The sequence below is a fragment of the Mustela erminea genome, chromosome 6 (genome assembly GCF_009829155.1).
Source record: "Mustela erminea isolate mMusErm1 chromosome 6, mMusErm1.Pri, whole genome shotgun sequence".
Lineage (NCBI taxonomy): Eukaryota > Metazoa > Chordata > Mammalia > Carnivora > Mustelidae > Mustela > Mustela erminea.
The window spans coordinates 82,074,607-82,094,404 of record NC_045619.1 but is presented as its reverse complement, the minus strand read 5'-3'; the positions used below and the strand labels follow the sequence as shown (position 1 = coordinate 82,094,404).

Below are 19,798 nucleotides of genomic sequence, written 5' to 3'. Positions count from 1 at the left end.
TGTTCCAACACATTTCTCTGGGGTTTTTATATAAATGAAAGAAGCAGGGAAAGCCATTTGACGATGAGCATTTAAAAGGTAGATTTATCTGTCAAGCTGCAAACAGTAGATGCTGCATCTCCCGGAGAGCCTGAAATCTATATCCAGTTTCTACGGAACAGAACAGATACAGAGTATTTTTAGCACAGACATATATTTAACACAGAAGTGGAACATGCAAACACATTAAGACCCTAGTCTCTTTCTTAAAGAAGGGAGCGGAGCAACATTAACATGAGCCAACTTCAATAAAAATCTAGCTAAGCTTGGAAAATGTTGGAGCTACACCTGACATATCCATTGTTTTAACTCCCTCTTGTTTAATAGTTCTTGCCAGTCTTTGTTTCTCTGTTTTCTTTCAAGGCAGAATCATAGGAGCCAGAATTCCTCATGTTCTGTCATCAGGACTCAAGGTCAAATACAAGAGGTTAGGGAGAAAGCAATGCCTACCTGTGCTGACTTGTTTTTCAATGGTATTAGCCAAGCAAAACAAAATGGAACTTCTCCTTAAATAATTGATAAGACATGTTGTAATCTGACAGAATGCAGTGTGTGCATTCAGCTTTGAAACCGCGTAAATTATTCAGAGGACGGCCCCATTTAGCTGGTGGGGGAGGGAAAGAAATCCCCCTTCTTCCATCACTAGGGAGAGAGACGATGGTAAATGGGAAGTGGTTGGATTAAAGTGTTTGGATAAGCCTGAAAAATGATAGAAATTAATGGTAAAAATTAATAATAATAAAAATTCATTGAAATGTATTGTGAAGTTTTAAATTTGAGGAAAAAATTTCACTTTCTATGAAAATATGACCCAACTTAAATGCCTTTTTCAGAGCCTGGTATGTGGATGGCCGCGTGCTGGTGGTCGTCGTTACCTTTGGCATAATCCTCCCTCTGTGTCTTTTGAAGAACTTAGGTAAGGAAAGAGCTTGCTTTTATCATAGTCTCTACAGTGTCCAGATGAGTCAGAAACCTAATGAAAATGAATAACTTTGCCTCCTCTACTTTTACTTGTAAGGTAAAGATTATGTGAATGATAAATTACAAGTATTAATCAGGCTTGACTTTAATATGGGCTAAAAACACTGGTCAGTATGTGACCTCGTAAGCAGTCCCTCCATTGAGCTGTGGAAGGGGGAGGGGAGGCTCTGGGGCCAGCAACAGACTCAGTGCCGTATCGAAGAGCACAACTTACAGGCTACTCTGAGAAAAGTACAGAATATGAATTCTCCTTACACAAGGTTTTCAATATCCTGATTATTTAGATCAGTAGATTTTCAAATCTAATATCAAGACAGAAAGTTGCTTGTATTTAGCCCCTAAAGTAGAATGAATCATTCGTATATTATCGGAGTCTAACCCATCTCAATTATTTGCTTCATTGAAGGGAAAGATTGAAGTGAAAGGTCAAAGGTTGCCATAATTTAGGTCCTAGCCACTTGGTTTTGATATTTTCGTGTGTGTATGTTTATATTTGGAGACAAATGTGCCTGATGTTGTGGGAATAGTATATATTGAATCATGTGGCCAGATTGGTATCTAGTCCGAAATGCATCACCTTTAATTCTGGGCAAATTCAAGGAAGACATTTAGATTAAAGTTCTTCCTGCAAATGACTGTTAACCGTAGTGTTTTGTTTTGTATGAATATCAACCCTCTGTAGCTGTTATGTAAGATCTAGAAGTAGATCTTAAAAACGACTTAATTTTATGGTTCCTGGATCTGTGTTTTGGCTTCTCTGTGTATACACACATAGCTATTTTGAGTTTAAGGAGGAAGCGCTCTTTTTCTCTGGGAACAACGCAACCTCCCAGAGACCACTTAACTCTGCCTCTGTGGAAGTTACAGTGGATGGGGACTCCAAGGGGAGCAAGTGAAGATCCCAGACGCTCAATTTATTCCTAGAAATCACTTCATCTCCTCTGTGAGGACCCCTCATCTGGGAAGAGAAATACTGTAGCTGATATTCAGTATGTATGCAATAGGTACTTAATAAAGAATATCGAGATCAAGGAGTAATGGATTTGGCTGTAAGGCTCCATCAGAGTATAGCAACAGAGAGCTACGGCCGGATTTGGGAGGCTCTTTTTCCCTATCTGGGAATCTGCATTGTCTAGTGTATCAGAGAAAACTAGAATCAAAGTGATAATATGATACTTTTATTTAAAGTCACCTTTTTTTTTTTTTGCCAAATAAAGGAGCACTCTCAAATAATAAATCTTCTATTCACATAGGCATATTTGTATATTATTGGACCTATGCTAGAAATAATGCATTGAAAGAAACAAGGTGATACATGAAATAATAATAAATTTTTTCAATTTTTCTTTTAGGGTATCTTGGCTATACTAGTGGATTTTCTTTGAGCTGTATGGTTTTTTTCCTAATAGTGGTAAGTGCTGATGAAATGATTGGCTTGGTTTTGCCACAGAACTATGCTATACAGCAGTTATTTATTATTTGGCTTTATTTGATAAAGTCTAATTGTTTCTCCTATATTTCTTAATACCAGGTAATCTACAAGAAATTTCAAATTCCCTGCACCGTTCCAGAGCTAAATTCAACAATAAGTGCTAATTTAACAAACTCTGACATGTGTACACCAAAATATGTTACCTTCAATTCAAAGGTGAGTTTCCTCATCTTTTCAATATAAAAAAGAGCATTTTGTTAATGGCATTCTAGTTCTCCTCTTTGTTGTCATTAATCTGCTTTGAAAGAATTCATTCTCAACAGAACACCAAACCACTGCTTCCCAAATCCCATAATTCAGAGACCTTTGAGAAATAGGCAAATACTAGATTTCATGCTTCCTCCTATGCAGTTTACATAAAGGACAACCTTAAGCATTCTCTGTGAAAATCTCTGTGTGGATGATTGTCTCAGCTCCTCTCTTCCTTGTAGATCTTTAAAAACAGATTAATACCTCCTTAGCCCACTCCCTGCTCCTCCCTGGTGGAGATAGAAAGGCATCCCTCCGGTTTCCCCAGCTCGCACAGTGGAAATACAGATGCTGAAATACAGACACACAAACTGACACTTCAAACTTTCACACAGTTGGAGTGCTGTTATTAGCATGGGGAACAGTGGACTGCAGAACCGGTCAGGCTTGGACTTAAATCGTTTGGCAAGCTACCAGATCCCCAAGTGAAAAACAAGGATACTGTTCTGTATCTCACAGCGTTTTTTAAGAATGGGCCTGGTCCAGTGCTTTCACAGAATTAGAGCATGAGAAATGTTACTTTTCTTCCTCCTCCTTCCTTCCTTTCTTTCTTTCTTTTTTTTTTTCTTTTCATCAGAAGTTGTACTGAGTTTGAGAGTTTTAAAAAGTCTTATCTAATGGGGTGGGGTTATGGACATTGGGAAGGGTATGTGCTTTGGTGAGTGCTGTGAAGTGTGTAAACCTGCGATTCATAGACCTGTACCCCTGGGGATAAAAATATATGTTTATAAAAAATAAAAAATTAAAAAAAAAAAAAGTCTTATCTAAGAAAACTAAAGAGATCAGATGCAATTGGGCCCGTTCAGGGTGGTATGGCCATAGGATGCTAAGCGAAATAAGTCAATCAGAGAAAGACCATTAAATGTGATCTCTCTGATATGAGGAATTTGAGAGGCAGGGCAGAGGGTCATGGGGGGAAGGGAGGGGAAAATGAAACAACATGGGACAGGGAAGAGAGACAAACCATAAGAGTCTCGTAATCTCAGGAAGCAAACTCGGGGTTGCTGGAGGAGTGGGGGTGGGTGGGAGGGATAGGTTGGCAGCGTTAGAGACATTGGGGAGGCTATGTGCTATGGTGAGTGCTGTGAATTGTGTAAGACTGATGATTCACAGACCTGTACCCCTGGGGTAAATAATACATTATATGTTAATAAAAAAATACATAAAATAAAGTTACTTGTTGAGAAGCCAATAAAAATGTTACAACCAGAAAAAAAAAGAAAGAAAGAAAGAAAGAAAGAAAGAAAGAAAGAAAGAAAGAAAGAAAGAAAACTAAAGAGAGCTCTCTTGTATGCAGGCACAATGCTAAGGACACAGCCAAAGTAGTGACTGGGGAAGTAGTTGTCTTTTTAGATGCCAACTTTTAAGTCTGGTTTGACGTGCCCTGTAGAGCAAAGAGCAGTGGAACAGAGATGGAAGAAGCCCGGGGCATGTCACCTAACCTGTTGAAGGGAGTCAGGAGAGCGTCAGTGGTCGGTCTACCGATCAGGGTTGTTGCTGGGAGTTCGTAAATTAATGCAGGGAACGTGCAGGGTGACGTGCCCTGTAACTATGGGATGATGCTTTGCCCAAAGCAGTAAAATAGGATGTAGGTGAGGGGAACCTAAGAGCCCTGTGTGCCAAGTGCCTCACGTCTCAAGCTAGATAAGCCCTCTTAGAAAAGCTGCTTCTATTTTCGACACCAAAGCCCTCCTAATAATCGAGTAATCCAGAGATTCTGAAGAGCTGTCAGAGAAGACGACAGCACAGAAATATTGGAGCGGAATAATTTTTAGAGTAATAAATGCTTCTTCGTAATGTTTATTTTTCTCTTTCAAACAGACCGTGTATGCTTTACCGACTATTGCGTTTGCTTTTGTCTGCCACCCATCAGTCCTGCCAATTTACAGTGAGCTTAAAGAGTAAGAGATTTGTTGTTTACCTTAGTCATTTTACCTTTTTTTACCTTAATCATTTTTTACATCCCCTCATTAATAGGCAAGTACTGTATTGAAATAAATAGATTTGTATAATGATCTGGCAGATGGATTCATCAGCCAGCCTCAACATTTACTTTCTGCCATTCTGGAGCAAGTACTATATTAATGGAAAAAGAGAATAAGAAAAATCAGAAAACTGCATTATGTTTTGGCCATAAATACATAAAGTGGCCACCTATGTGGACTTTTTTGTTAAATCAGTTTTTCACATACTATATTACTTAGGAGAGTTCAAGTCTTTATGTTGCTTTATGTGACTTATGCTTCCTTGCCAAGTGTTATAATCATAATCAGATTCATGTATAAACTGCAAAATGCATTGTGTCTGATTTGCCTTGTATTGGTTTAGAGGGAAAAGGCTGCGAAATCAGGCAGAAAGAAATTAATGTTAAGGCAAAAAACTGGACAAGAGAATATAAGTGTTCATTTTAAACTATTAAGGATGATTCTGTGGATTTGTTTTTGATTGCTGTTTTAGAGAAAACTAAAGTCCTGCTTATAAATTTCCTCCTGGGTTCTCTTTTTAGCTGACTGTTAGCAGACTTTACAGATAAAAATAGTCTTCATGGCATAGTCTTAAGCTCAGAAAAGATATACAGTATTTCCCATTTTGAAAAATAAAATATCATTTAGCATTGATTCACTCATGACTTGTCCTCTTTCATATTTAATTGATATATGGATAAGTTTTGCAATATCTTTATCTATCTATGTGTACAGCAATCCTACCTTATGATCCTATACTTAGGACATTTAAACATGTCTTTGACATCTTTTAAATTTAATACTCCAGCTTTTAGTTTGTAATTTTCTGATGTGTGTGCATCTCAGTTTTTCCTGTTATGACACAAACAAATGTTATGACTATCATGGTCTGTTATTGAGTACAAGTCTCATAGAGAAATTATTTCGGCCATTAAAGAAACTTAAATGGCCACCCAAACTCCCCGAGTAAACTTGACCTAAGAGATAGAGCCCTTCATCATCACAGCTGTGATCACTTGGGATTTATTGTTCTGGAAACATAGACTTCCAAGTGCATCCCCGAGGCTACTCAGTGGGAAAAAAGGAAACTAAATAACAGCTTTAGCAATAGAACACCTGAGATCAAGTTTCAGATTTGCCCGTGATCTCTGGGCTGGAAGAATAGTATTCTTTTCCCTGTACGTGCTGAGTATGGAGATAATATCAAAAACAAATATTAAAAAAATATTTTCCTCCTTCAGATGAGAACCTGATATTCTTTGAAAAGAATGGGGAAGGGCATTTAAGGGATTGGTAGTTCCATGAATCACTCTCTCACATTACCCGTTTGGCATAAAAGAAGCTATTTTAAACTGGTGTAATTGCTAGGGGCAGGGGAGGTGGATGGCGGGTAAGCTCCGCTGCTCAGATCTTCCCTAGCCCGACAGAAAGTTGTTAGTATTCTTCAGTGTTAACACCAGTACTTAAATTCAGTAACATGGTTTTTAATTTTTAAAATTCCCTTATCTTTGTTCTTAGTCGATCACAGAAAAAAATGCAGATGGTGTCCAATATCTCCTTTTTCGCCATGTTTGTTATGTACTTCTTGACTGCCATTTTTGGCTACTTGACATTCTACGGTAAGTGACTTCTGTTCGCACACAAATATATGTATTTGTAGATAAGTTAGTGAAAAATCTGTAGCCGAAGAACTTTTAATATTTTTTAAGAGATTTATGTATTTATTTTAGAGAGAGTGAGAGAGCACGGGGCAGGGGGGAGGGCAAAGGAGGAGAGAGAATCCTGAAGCAGACTCCCTGCGCAGCCCAGAGCCCAGCACACTCAGCTCAGTCCCAGAGATCATGACCGGAACCAAAATCAAGAGTCGGCTGCTTACCCAACTGAACCACCCAGGTGCCCCAATACCCAAATAACTTTTAACACGATAGCCCCCAAAAGCAACAAATCTACCCATTGATTTTGCTGGTCTTTTCTTCTACATAAAGCAAATGGTGATGATTCCTTTACCTATTTGAGTAGACTGCACAATAGAGTAATTACTGAAACGAGATACTGTAATTTTTTCTTCCTAATACTGTCCTTAAAAGAAACTGCTTTGGGGTGCCTGGGTGGCTCAGTGGGTTAAGCCTCTGCCTTTGGCTCAGGTCCTGATCTCAAGGTCCTGTGATCCCGGCCTGCATGGGGCTCTCTGCTCAGCAGGGAGCCTGCTTCCCCCTCTCTCTCTGCCTGCCTCTCTGCCTACTTGTGATCTCTCTCTCTCTCTCTCTCTCTCTGTCAAATAAATAAAATCTTAAAAAAAAAAAAAGAAAGAAAGAAAGGAAGGAAGAAAGAAAGAAAGAAACTGTGTTTTTTAAGCATGCCACCTTTACTGAGCAAAGTTGAAAACTATACCAGAGAAGGCTCTCCTAATTGCTGGTGCAAATTGGGTCAGATTCCATTAATAGAGAAGAGAGACAGAGACAGATGTTGAAAGTGGGAAAGAGCAGAGTGCTACACTCATGACACTTGTGTTAATTAAAAATAAAACGCCTGATTGTTCACTGGAAGTTGGAGCCCTGCAAAGATTTGAAGGAATGGCAGGGAGGGTTCAAAGGAATGAAATCTGAAAAAGGGTTTCATTTGTAACTTCTTGGCCCTGTAGGAATAGTTTTCTTTCTTTTATCAGGTCTTCCCCTTCTGCTATTCAGATGATCCTCAAGCTGTATTGAACATCTTTCATTATCATTACAATCTGGGACCTGAATTAAATTTAAATAATTATATTTCACATTGTTCTCTATTAAATAATATTTCTTTGGGGCATTTTTTTCCCCCCATAAACACAAATGTCTCAAAATTTAAGGGCGCCTGGGTGGCTCAGTGGGTTAAAGCCTCTGCTTCGGCTCAGGTCATGGTCTCAGGGTCCTGGGATCGAGCCCCACGTGGAGCTCTCTGCTCAGCGGGGAGCCTGCTTCGTCCCATTTCTGCCTACTTGTAATCTCTGTCTGTCAAATAAATAAATAATATCTTTTGGGGGAAAAAAAATTTAAACACGTTTCCAGATGATTAATTCAGCCTGGAGGGAATGGCTACCCAGATTACAGAGTTGTATTGTCACCATTTTCACAAGTAATGGCAAACAGCATTGTCTGATGAATCCATAAATGCCATGTTGAATTTTTGCATAAAAATAGTGTTTCTAGGTTGCCTGCAGAATTGCGGCGCTGGGGGTAGGTAAAGAGAGGGAGGGAGAGCTACATGTTCCTTCAACAGTCTCACTGTTACCTTGTTCCAGCCATGAGTTTTCTTTGCAAATCCATATTTTTTCTTCCCATAAAATAAAATACCACACCCTTTTGTAGTCTTCGGTCATAGAAAAAGGCTCAGGTATTTTTGGATCATTATAAATTTTGACTCAAGAAAATTCAAACTAATGAGATTTTTATTATAACCTAGGCTCCCTTTTCCAAAACTGAGCCCAATGTATGGCACAGAATAGAATTGGACTTCCACCCCCAGAACCTTGAGACCGGTGCAGTGAGAAGACCTTAGAGGAGACATGGCAGGCGGGGAGGGAGGTCTTGTCAAAGCAGTGAGCATTCGCAGGGACTTCCCTTCTAGCTTTGGTTGTCTTTGAAGTCACATCCTGAAGTTCAAAGTGGTACAAAAACTAGATACTTTTTTTTTTTTTAATTTAAAAAAAACATAGAAGTGAATTCTTTGCTGCTGGTGGTGAAGTTTGTACCTCTGTTGGCTGGCCCCTGGAAGCTGAGTGATAAGAGGAGGGTCTGGAAGGCTCTGTGGGCCTGCCGTCCACCCAACAAGGCTGAGGCAGTGTAGTGTCCTTTGACCAGCGGCAGCAAGTGGGGAAAGTCTAGATTAAGAAGGGTTCTGTGCTTCGACTGGATGTTCTATTTAGCCCCAATTTACGCCTCGGCTGAATTTGGTATAAATCGAGCACCCCCATACTTGGTAGCGGCTTGTAGCGATGACTTTACAGTCATCATTCCTCGTAAGGTGACCTATGGACGCGTGGCGCCTGTCTCACACAGGGCATTTTTCTTCTCGACTTCACAAACTGTCTCAATAGTTACTGCGACACCCAGGACATTGCTTTCCTTGCCTTTTAGGGTGCAAGTTCTTTGTTGTTCAGATCAGCTGTCATTCAGCAACGTGCCTTGTTTCTCTCTCAACACTCTCTTTTGCTCGCTTCAGAAAACGTGCAGTCAGACCTCCTTCACAAGTACCAGAGTAAAGATGACATTCTCATCCTGACCGTGCGGCTGGCTGTCATTGTTGCTGTCATCCTCACGGTGCCCGTGTTGTTCTTCACGGTGAGTAACAGACCGCGGGGCCCTGTAAGAAAAGCCGAGGTCTCGCCCGTCGCTCCCTGTTTGGAGCCTGCCCCACAGACAGCCTGCGGGCGGGAACTTCCCAGGGTCGCTGGAACGGTACCAAGGAGGCACCTCAAGACTCTGGGGTCAGTGAGATAGAGCAGGCTCTGCTGGGATGAACCTTAATTCTCATGAGTCTGTTCCTTCTTCAAGATGTAGACAGAGTGTTTGGATCTTGCTCATGCGTGATGAGAGCACAGAAACGGACCTGAAGAGCACACACTTAGTCAGATAAAGACGGAAATTATCCCCCACCAGAGCTAACTACCTATTTGTAAATAAACATACTTTCCTTAAGCCAAGCCCCCTACCTGTAATCCTGCACAAGGACTTACAAAACATTTCCCAGATTCCTGTGCACCGGGACATGTGTTTCTGCTGAGGACGCGACGGCTGGTGTGCCAGGGGCCCTCACAGAGCCTTTGTCTTCTTTTCCTGTAGGTTCGTTCGTCTTTATTTGAACTGGCTAAGAAAACGAAGTTTAATTTGTGCCGTCATATCGTGGTTACCTTCATACTCTTGGTTATTATCAACTTGTTGGTGATCTTTATACCCTCCATGAAGGATATTTTTGGGGTCGTAGGTATGGCTTTATGAACCTTATACTTCTCATTCTACGATAGCTGTTCAGAAAGCTAAAATTCCGCTGTAACGACTTCATTTTTTTTTTCTTATTTTACAGGAGTCACATCTGCTAATATGCTTATTTTCATTCTTCCTTCATCTCTTTATTTAAAAATCACAAGCCAGGATGGAGATAAAGGAACTCAAAGAATTTGGGTATGTCTCAGGCCAGCCACTCTTTTTCTGATTAGTTTTACATTTAAATTTACCAAATAAATAGTCCATCTCCCCCACCTAATCCTACTTTTAGCGGCCTCAAAAGGGGAGCAGCAGGCCTGACGTTTTCCCCTTTGGGAGATTGAAAATACCGTATCCGACTCTGATCTGTTCTCTGAAGATGTCTTACTCTTATTGTGCCTTAACTTGGGCTCTGAGCTAGGGCAGGGCCAGCTGGGAAACTAGACATCTGTCATCCTGTGTCTCTGTGGGGCGATGCCTTGTCTTTAGCAAGCTAGGAAAGGGAGAGGAACTCGAAGACTTGATGCAGCCCGCTACTTCTGTACATTCCCGGTCCCGTAACTCCTTCCGACAGCCCAGGGCACGTGGGATCCCTTCCTGAGAATGGCGGCGTTTGCTTAAAGAGACCTCTTCTAATTTGGCAGAAATACTTTGGAACAACAGACCTGGATTCAGAAACTACCTTTCTGTGCGGGGATTCTAGTTCCCAGGTCTGGTGAAGTTCAAAGGCATCTTGAAGGTGCCTCACTTGGAGACAGTGAGGGAAGCAGGGGTGAAGGGGCGGCTGCCTGAGCACCTCCTAGAGCACCATTTTGTTTGGCCTCGGAGAAGGCTTCTCAGCTGCCCTTCCGGATAGTGTCAGGGCTCCAGTGCACACATGACCCGAATCAGCAGACCCGGGGGAGAGGTGCAGGCAGGCAGAGTCATCCTTGTGCTTATAGGAGAAGCAGCACTGAGCTGGTACAGCATCTGCCTCCCCAGCAGGATTCTCCCTGAAACCATAAGCTCCACGTCCTTCTAAACCATACCAGGAGGGGCTTCATAAGCACAGAGCGAGAGCGGTCACTCTGGCATAGCAGAAAAATACAACGCACATTAAATCTGAAAGTGCCAGAGGCCTGTGGCCATGAGTTCTGTGGGCCTCCCCAGCCCTGCTCTCACCTTAGAACTGGTCGTAGGATCTAGCAGAAAGCATTAGACAAAGGCTCCTGTCCATGTGGGCCCCCCAGGGAGTTAAGCCAGACCTCCGATGAAAAGCCTGTGGACAACCTCACCATTTGCCTCTCCTTCCCTTAGCTCTATCCTCCAGGTTCAAGTTCAGCCCCCTTGGCTCTCAGGTTCCTTCATGCTTCTCCCTGAAAAGCTCTGGCTGGATACTTTCAAGCCCCAGCAATTTCTAATCTCATGCTCTCCAGAGTCTGTTTTTTTTTTTTTTTTTTTTTTTTTTTTTTTTTTTTTTTAAAGATTTTTATTTATTTATTTGAGAGAGAGACAGTGAGAGAGAGCATGAGCGAGGAGAAGGTCAGAGAGCGAAGCAGACTCCCCATGGAGCTGGGAGCCCGATGCGGGACTCGATCCCGGGATTCCGGGATCATGACCTGAGCCGAAGGCAGTCGTCCAACCAACTGAGCCACCCAGGCGTCCCCAGAGTCTGGTTTTAGTAACCTGTCCCCCTTTTGGCCTTCCTCAACCCTTACAATAACTTAGTTCTGGATGCCCATTTTCTATTTCACTTGATCAAATTGTCTTTGTTATATATCTTTCCCCCCACTTTTTCAAATAGAAATGTTTGCCTGCCAGTGGTAACTTCAGTGGGTTGGTAAAAAGTAACAAAATGGCCTGCATATTTTCAAAGTCCTTTCTCTCTCTCTTCTTTAGTTGTAATCTTAGTTTGAAAGAAACTATAGGATACTCAGTGAGTAGAATGGATTTGTTCTGAGGTGACGGTGAAGTCAAACAAAAGAATATGGGAGATGGCCCTGCATAGCTAGTTCTTGTTTGCCCCTCCTTGGAGAATCAGAGCCGTACAATCTTGGAATGATTCTGAGTTTGCCAATGGTTGTAACAGACTCCAGATACAAGGGGACACAGAAAGAGAAGGAAAAGCATTTCTATTTGTTTCCCAGGTGTATGTGGGAGATGTTGGCTTCCTTGAAAATAACCCATGCTTTTATGTTGCTCCAGGCTGCCCTTTTCTTGGTCCTGGGGGTGTTGTTCTCCCTGGTCAGCATTCCCTTGGTCATCTACGACTGGGCCTGCTCATCAAGTAGTGACGAAGGCCACTGAGACCAGCTGAGGACAGGAAACATTCCAGCCCGTGGCTCGGTCACGTCACCACACATCAGCAATCTATCATCACTTCTTTTGCAAGTTTACAGAAGCAAAACAGGAATTCACAGGATACTTAAAATGGAATAACACTTCGGTAGCAAAACAGAAACCTGTTTCTATAATAGTTCCTGTCCCTCTAAGAGTTGGGATCAGTTTAAGGATTGTGGATTTTTTTAAGTTTCATGCAATTGTATTTCTCAGTACCCTTCACAATCAGTTATTTTTCACTCTCCTAACTCTATTATTTTTTTTGTGTGTGTGGTTTCACGGTCCTTTAGAACTCTGGAAACATAATCATCGATCATGTTTATTTATTATGCGTCCAGGTTCTGAAATCATTTTCTTGCTGGTGTTCCACTCACACCATCGGTATCTTTTTAGAAGAGAAAAGAATCTTGAATTGTATATAGTTATTTTGCTTTACAGAAAAAAAAAAAAAACGGTTTCATAAATATTTTGCCTACTTTGGTTACCATAGCACACAGGGGATCATCATAAGAGAGTGACAGGGTGTGTGCCGTTGCTGGGTCAGAACCTGCCCAAGATTTGAGGGGAGCCCTGATCTCCTGGCAGCCAGGCTCTGGCGGTCCAGTGGCCTCACTAGTACCACACCCTGCCTCCTGGGGAGACCTTCTCCGATGAGTGTTCTTAGCTGGGAAGGGGATGAGAATGATTTCTTACCTTGGTAAACATCTCAAACTACACATTTGGGTTATCTAGCAAATGAAGTTTTGTTTCCCTCTTGGCCAGTCATGTTGAAGTTACTCTAATCTGAGTCACCTTCCACGGAGGGAGACCCGCACCACCTTGGTAATAAACTGAGAACCACGAGTATTGCAAAAAGAGCATCCAAAATGCCTAAGCAAATATTCCTCTGATGCAAAGAGCCTTCAACCCTACACCTGGATTGTTGAAGGGAGAAAAAAACACTTTCTTAAATTATAAACCCAGCAGCTTTTACTCATGTCCACCAGCTTTTTGCACAGGGAATAATGTGTATCCAACCAAGGGTGATCTAGGATAAGTAATTCCTGTTTTATATTGGGTACTTTAGGGGGTCTTTAAAAGACTTGTTTTATATCTATAAATTTAGGTTATTACAAATACAAGATTTTTGTACCTTAAATAAGCCTCATTCCTATTTCTTCTCCATCAATAATCCACTCAGAGTCTTGAAAAAAGAAAGAAAGAAAGATAGAAATCAAGCAAGCAAGCGAGCGAGCCCTCAGAGATAGCCTTTGAGAAGAACTTGTGACAGAATCAGTGTACCTTCCTTCCCTCAGACAGGGACTTTGGTGCCTGTGTTGTGTCCTCTTCTCATCCCTAACCAAGGGGTGGGCCATTACCGCCCACCCGACATGACCCACACAGGAGGACAGAGCTGCCTCACACCCCTACTCCAGCCCCACTATCTCCTAAAGGGGGTGGAAGGAAATTACACAGAGTCTACAAGAGAGTTGGGGGTAAGACATAGCTTGGAAAGTTGTGGGACCGCAAGGAAACCCAGAATTACATCCTCCTGAAGCTGGACCATCACCTGTGATTGGATTGTCTCTATCACACAGCAAGAAATGTTGGTGCTCTCTGAGCTGGTCTTTTGAAACAGGACTTGTGTTTTATTTATATTCTGGTTGAATTTCTCAAACACATAAGTTCACCAAGCACAGATTTCTTATCCAGAGATAAGTAGACTCTAACCACAGACTCTTGGGAGGAATTCCAAGCACTTAGCTCTGAGTTCTGTTCCTCCCTCACTAAAATCCCTAAAGGCCTTTACTCACCATCACTGGGAGTAACAAGGAGCTGCCCCTCCCTCTTTCAGACTAATGTTCCATAGAAAAGGCAGGCATCTAAGCACCTTGTTGTGATCCTCTTGGGGGAGAGGGAAAAGCTATTTCCTGCATTTCTTGGTAGGATCATTCATAGCATTTAATGTAATGGCTCCAGAATTACATCCACCTTAGGTCAGAGTTTCGGTAATTAGATATGAATACCTACCCATACGTGAATACTAACCTAGTAAAATCCACAGCCACCTCTGTCCTTTTCAGCAATGTCTTCCATATTGGATGAACAGGGAGAGAAATTAAGCAAAACAAGTCAGGTGGCCCCTCAGAGGCTTGTCTAGGGCACCGAGTAATGAAATAGCCAGGTAGTAGACGGACCCTCCATTAAAAAAAATATATACTTAGTTGAGCTTGCAAGCAATATTATGCTACTTTCTATTTTCCTCATTAGTTTATAACAATTCATTTGACACAAAGTCAACTTAGAAAATTACCATTAACTTTTGGGATGGGTAGTGGTATTTTTGGATCTCTGGATTTTATGTGTCAGTACAGGGAATTTTTATTATTATTTAAAATATTTATTTAGAGGAGGCACGTTGTTGTTGATGTCTGTGATACTGCAGATTTTTAAACATCTTTGTATGTTTATCTAAGTTTATTTTTGACAGGATATAATAGACCCTACTGTAATTTGTCAAATACCACGGATTAATTACATCATTTGTGTGGGATTAGCTGTAAAGTGTACTGCAATAATTCTTCTTGTTCAGAATAGTGAACTGGTAGCCAAAAATACATGTATCACAGATGTTAGGTAGAATTTAAACAGCAGTCAAGTGCTATAGAAGTTTTTCTGCTAAATTAGTAGACTAAAGAATATTATACCTTAGCCATTGGGAGCAGCACGTTTTCCTTTGGTAGATAGAACCTTAACACTAGTGAACAGTGCCAGTTTCATATTTTGGATTTAGAACTGTTCTCTAGTTATTATAACACAATATGCCGTAAATCCCTAATTTACCTAATGTTATTTACTGGGAGTGGAGTAGGAAAGGGTGTACAGGAAAGAAATCTAGTCTCGTTAAACACAGGCTGTCCCCAATTTATAAGCAGACCATGTTGCAAAACCCTGTTAGGTGGTTGGTTGCAAGCTGGAATGTATTTTCCTCTAAAACCAGGTTATACATGGTGTTTAGGCCCCCAGAGCAACTAGGAAAGATGATGAGACCCATCATTCAGCAGAATAGGATAATATAACATGATGGCTAAAAAGCCTTAACAGCCAAAAATAATATTATTTTGAAGGAGTCTTTGTTCGGAGTTGCCAAGAGTATGTCACTCCCGTTAGTGGAATCTGGACTGCCCACGCCAGCTGCTGGACAGTGCGGGTAGGGTCACCACCGGTGAGCGGAGATCAGCGGGGCCTGAAGCAGAGTCTCCAGCGAAGGAGGGGAAAAAGAAGTCCAGGGCCACCGGAGCGCCTGGTGGGAGGAGGAGGGGAAGGAGGATGAGGAGCTTCTTGTGAGCCCCCCAGGGACATTCCTCAGCTGGTAGCTTTTCTTTTGCCTGGAGGTCTCAGGCTTGGCCTGACTTTTCTGTTCATAGGACCTGTTGCTCCTATAGTTTGTCTCTTCCCCTGCCTGTTAGAGAACAGGATGTTGCTGTCCCTGGAGCCAGCCCGCACACAGCACTTTGAATGGGTTTCGTGCTAGTGAACCATGGTTTAACTGTCTAGTAATCAGGTCGGTGTAAGAAGGCTCCCCCCCCCCCGACTTTCCTTCTTTCTATTTGCAGACCCTGTTGAGAAAGGCACCCTGGGTGTGGGGAGTGGGGGGGATAGTCAAGGGGCTGGAGGTGGACAAGGGACTGGGATAAGATTCCTGTGTTTGAGAGACACACCAGAAATGGCCCCACAGCTGACTTCCTTCCGGAGTTGGATTCAAGCCTCTAAGCCCGTGGTCCTCACAGTGTGGTCCCCAGACTGGCGGCAGCAGCATCACCCTGGGATTTGTTGGAATGCAGGGCTTGGGGTCCCAGCCCAGAACTAAGGAAAAAAGAAACTCTCGGGGCGGAAACCCTCAGCAGTCTTGGTTTGAACAAGCCCTCCGCCTGATCTCGATGCGCGATTCGTGTGAGAACCGCTCCCGGTCCGTTCGTCCGTCATTTCTTTTCTCCCCATCAGTCCTACCTCAGAGTATGGTTCCTCGGAAATGCTGGTGCCGGTGCTCAGTCGTCAAGGAAGGCCGCCTGCCCTCGGGTCTGTCAGCCTGGGCTGAGGGGCACTCAGATGACATTGTGTGAGGCTGTGAAGAAATGGAAGTCAAGTGTTTGTGTTTTTGCAGAGAAGGAAAAGAAAATACCCTTTGTAAAGGCAGACTTAGATGAACTACTGAATTCGTGTCAGGAGTGAGCTCTCCACAGCGTTCTGGTGTGTCGTGTGATGGGCCGCCTGTCCTCTTCAGGTGGATTCTCTAGAAAGGTCTGTACCGCATAAGCACCTACAAACTGCTCGGAAAGGGATGGAGAGCTCGGCTCCATTTCAGTAAATCACAGTGCCGGAAGGCACATGCATCAGGGTGGGGAAGAGGTTGAGGACATGATCAGATATTTGATCTGAGGGCTCAGAGCAAAAGCCACGCGTTTCCCTCAGTTTATCCAGGTAAATGGCTTGAGGCTTAGAAAGGGCAGAAGTTTGAAGAACAGAATTCCTCCATTTCACTTCACTGTCAACTTGTAGCCACTCTCAAAACAGAGAAGATACAGACTGTGCCATTTAGCAGTGCTAATACATGGTTTTCCTGAGCGATGGCAAAGCTGGGGATCCTTTAGCAACAGAACATACTTCCTCCAAAATGTACACAGGGAATTTATGATGACATAGGGCTTTCAGGTACAAATTGGGAATAGGGTGGCTAACAACTGAAAAATATCACTAAATCAAAAAGGGAGAGTTCTTGAAAATTGTAACATTCACAAGGCTCGGTCATTTTCCTTTAGGGTTTTCTCAGAGGAAGGGCTGCAAACTGGGCCCATCTGTCTACAGGCTTGAATTTGTGTTTTTAAAAGGAAGAATCTATGCAGCTGAGGTTTATTGTAGGAAATACTTCATTTGTATGTAAATATGTTGTAAATAAATAGGAGGCTGTATATTTTTGCAGTTGTGGATCCACACTGAAATAGAAGTCTGCATATCAAGAATCTAGTATTTGCATATCAAGAATAAATGTTGTTATAGATATTAGTGGTTTTGTTTGGGAATTAGAAAAAATTTACCTTCTCGCCCAGGTAACATCATTCTCTCAGTGTAAACTTGGAATCTAAAAATCTTACTTAATTGTTTAGAAAGCAAAATGTCGGAGAAATAGTTGCATTGATTTCTTATACTGGTATTATGCTCCATTATTTAAGAGATAATCCTCTGAGCTACAAATAAGGAATATTTAGACCCAAATTATTGTCATATAGAAATAGATACACCCAAAATGACAAACTGTTTCTTCATAATGGTCTTATACTGTTAACACTGATACCACTACACAGTATTTATGAAAACAGAAGTGGGGGAGAATTTCTTTCTTTTCAAAATTAAGATGAATTGCTGCATTTCCCAAATGTTGGGATCTTTGGCGGGGTGGGGGGGGGGACCAAACATTAACTATGAGCACAAATTTGAAGGACAAAAGAAGACCATTATTTTATCAAGCTTTTGAAAGTCTTGCATGTTTGCCTTCCATTTTCAGTGTTGACACCAACATAAACCATCTTAAGTCATTTTTTCCCAAAACACTTGAATCTTGACCATTGGTACATAACCCAGTCTCCAGAGTCTTTGTTGTATTTTAGACTTCATATAGGTCCAGTATGTGTAACACACCGCTTTTATTCATGTAAAAACTTGTAAATGACTTTCAGATGAGTGATAGAAGTGAGTCACAAGTCACAAAACTTTGCTATTCATGGTTAATCAAATAGTTTATTTTCCCCCCAGGATATGGTGTAAATAAAGAAATATAAGAAATTCTGTTCTATAATTGCTCTGTTAACATAGTTTTTAAACATTAAAAATGTGAGCTAAAAGTATTTTTGAATTTTGCCTTTCTTCTTTTGGGATGTAATACTAAAATGGTGGGGGGAGCGTTTGATCTTTGGAGACAGATTTGCACACATTTGTCAGTGTCCTAGAACATTACTTGTTCATGAAAGCTTATATTTATGTACCCACACTTGAAAAAAAAATTCTTCTGATAGAAATCTAGGGGCGCCTGCGTGGCTCAGTGGGTTAAGCTACTGCCTTCAGCATAGGTCATGCTCTCAGGGTCCTGGGATCGAGTTCCGAGTTGGGCTCCCTGCTCTGCAGAGAGCCCGCTTTTCCCTCTCCCTCTCCCTCTGCCTGCTGCTGTGCCTACTTGTACTCTCTGTCAAATAAGTAATTAAAAAACTTAAAAAAAAATCTATCTGATCTGAAACATACTACCTAACCTATTTCTCCGTTCTCTGTAATCAGAGTAGGTTAAACATAATATTTTCTTTTTAAATTCAGGTTAATCTTTATGGAGATCAATTTCTGTATTATGTTGTAACAGGGATTCTACTCATATTGTAGTCTCCCAATAACACAGAAAATTCTATCAGCACTTCCAGTTCTCTGGAACTTTTAAGGGGAAAGCTTCTACAGCTTGACCTTTTCTCTGTCCATCTCTGGCTCCTCCCCCATGATCTTAGGAAAGTTTTATCAGAACAGCAAGATGGTCAGAGTCTGATATCCAGATTCCTTTTGAAGACGAGGTTAGTGCAAAAACAACCTAGGCCTTCATGGTATTACTGAGTATAAGGCCCTTCCTGACTCTCCCTGAGATGCCACGATGATAGCCCATTCTGCAGAGCACAGGTGCACATGTGGATCTTAAGGTAGAAATTTGGGGCACAGGAATCCAAGTTGTGTACTCCAATGTAGCTTCATTGACCAAAACCCCAGAGGCAAAGGGTGTAAGTAATTATTATTTTCAAACTCAAGCAGCTGTTAAAATGCAAACATCCAAAAGGTCATTGAGCATAGGAGTGGGTTTTGTTCTAAGTCAAAAGCTTCAAGCCTCTGGTGGTTTTGATAGTTCTGACTTCTTCCCCTATCACTCTATGAATGCCTCTGCCAATACTGTTCTATTCTCCGTGTTACATATAATTGTCCAGGTGAGGGTTATTCTCTGACACCCCTATGGAATAAACTATGGGCTTACTAACTTTGCAACTCAGAAGACATGTTTTCTTACCTTCTAGACTCATAATTGTATTCTGCCTGATTAAGATAGTCTGGGAGGGGTCGATGAGGTGCAAATAACTGGACCAATCTTTTGTAAACCAGTGCTTTATCTTTAGTTAGTTTAAATTTTAGACTAATCTAAATTGGCAGGACAATCTGATCTTCCTTCATGGGCTCAGTGCAACATCAAAATAACCTGTCAGATTATTAAAATGTATTATAAAGCTGTAGCACCTACAACAGATTTTTACTGATATGGAAATAAATAAATAGATCATAAGAGAGAACACATAAATTGCCCAAATAACACCAGAATGGGGGCCTTCAAATTAATAGGGAAAGCAAGGGCTATTCAATAAATTAAGAAAAAAGGACTCGTTTTTTGAAGAAAATAAATCTGGGTCCCTGGTTCACGTCTTATATCTAAAGAGAGCTCAAATACACAACATGTGTATAAATACATTTTTTCACAAGTGTAAATCCATGACTCTCATAAAGCTGTTTTACGTCAAAAATTTTATTTAGCTCATTATTAATGAAGGAACATATAAGATGTTTAAGAAAATGGTTCAAAGGATAATTTAAAGAACAGACATATACATAAGCAATCAGGAGAGCTAAAATGAATTTGCTAATGGACATAAAATTGGCCTTATCCAAAGGGGGAAATCAGTTGATCTCTACCAGCAGAATTCTTTTACTTCTCTGGGCAGCAACTATTTCTACATCGGTTTTCCATA

General features: G+C 41.4%; 1 protein-coding gene across 1 annotated transcript in view; it reads left to right on the top strand.

Annotated features, from left to right (window-relative positions):
* SLC38A1 (solute carrier family 38 member 1) overlaps window positions 1-17,881 on the top strand; it is a 69,180-nt gene extending 51,299 nt beyond the window's left edge. The window contains exons 9-17 of the mRNA XM_032347974.1: window positions 873-955; window positions 2,373-2,431; window positions 2,552-2,668; window positions 4,583-4,662; window positions 6,244-6,344; window positions 8,920-9,038; window positions 9,540-9,681; window positions 9,781-9,878; window positions 11,865-17,881. Coding sequence (XP_032203865.1) covers window positions 873-955; window positions 2,373-2,431; window positions 2,552-2,668; window positions 4,583-4,662; window positions 6,244-6,344; window positions 8,920-9,038; window positions 9,540-9,681; window positions 9,781-9,878; window positions 11,865-11,966 — 901 coding nt within the window. The 3' untranslated portion in view covers window positions 11,967-17,881. The remainder of the gene's footprint in view (window positions 1-872; window positions 956-2,372; window positions 2,432-2,551; window positions 2,669-4,582; window positions 4,663-6,243; window positions 6,345-8,919; window positions 9,039-9,539; window positions 9,682-9,780; window positions 9,879-11,864) is intronic.
* Window positions 17,882-19,798: the final 1,917 nt, after the last annotated feature.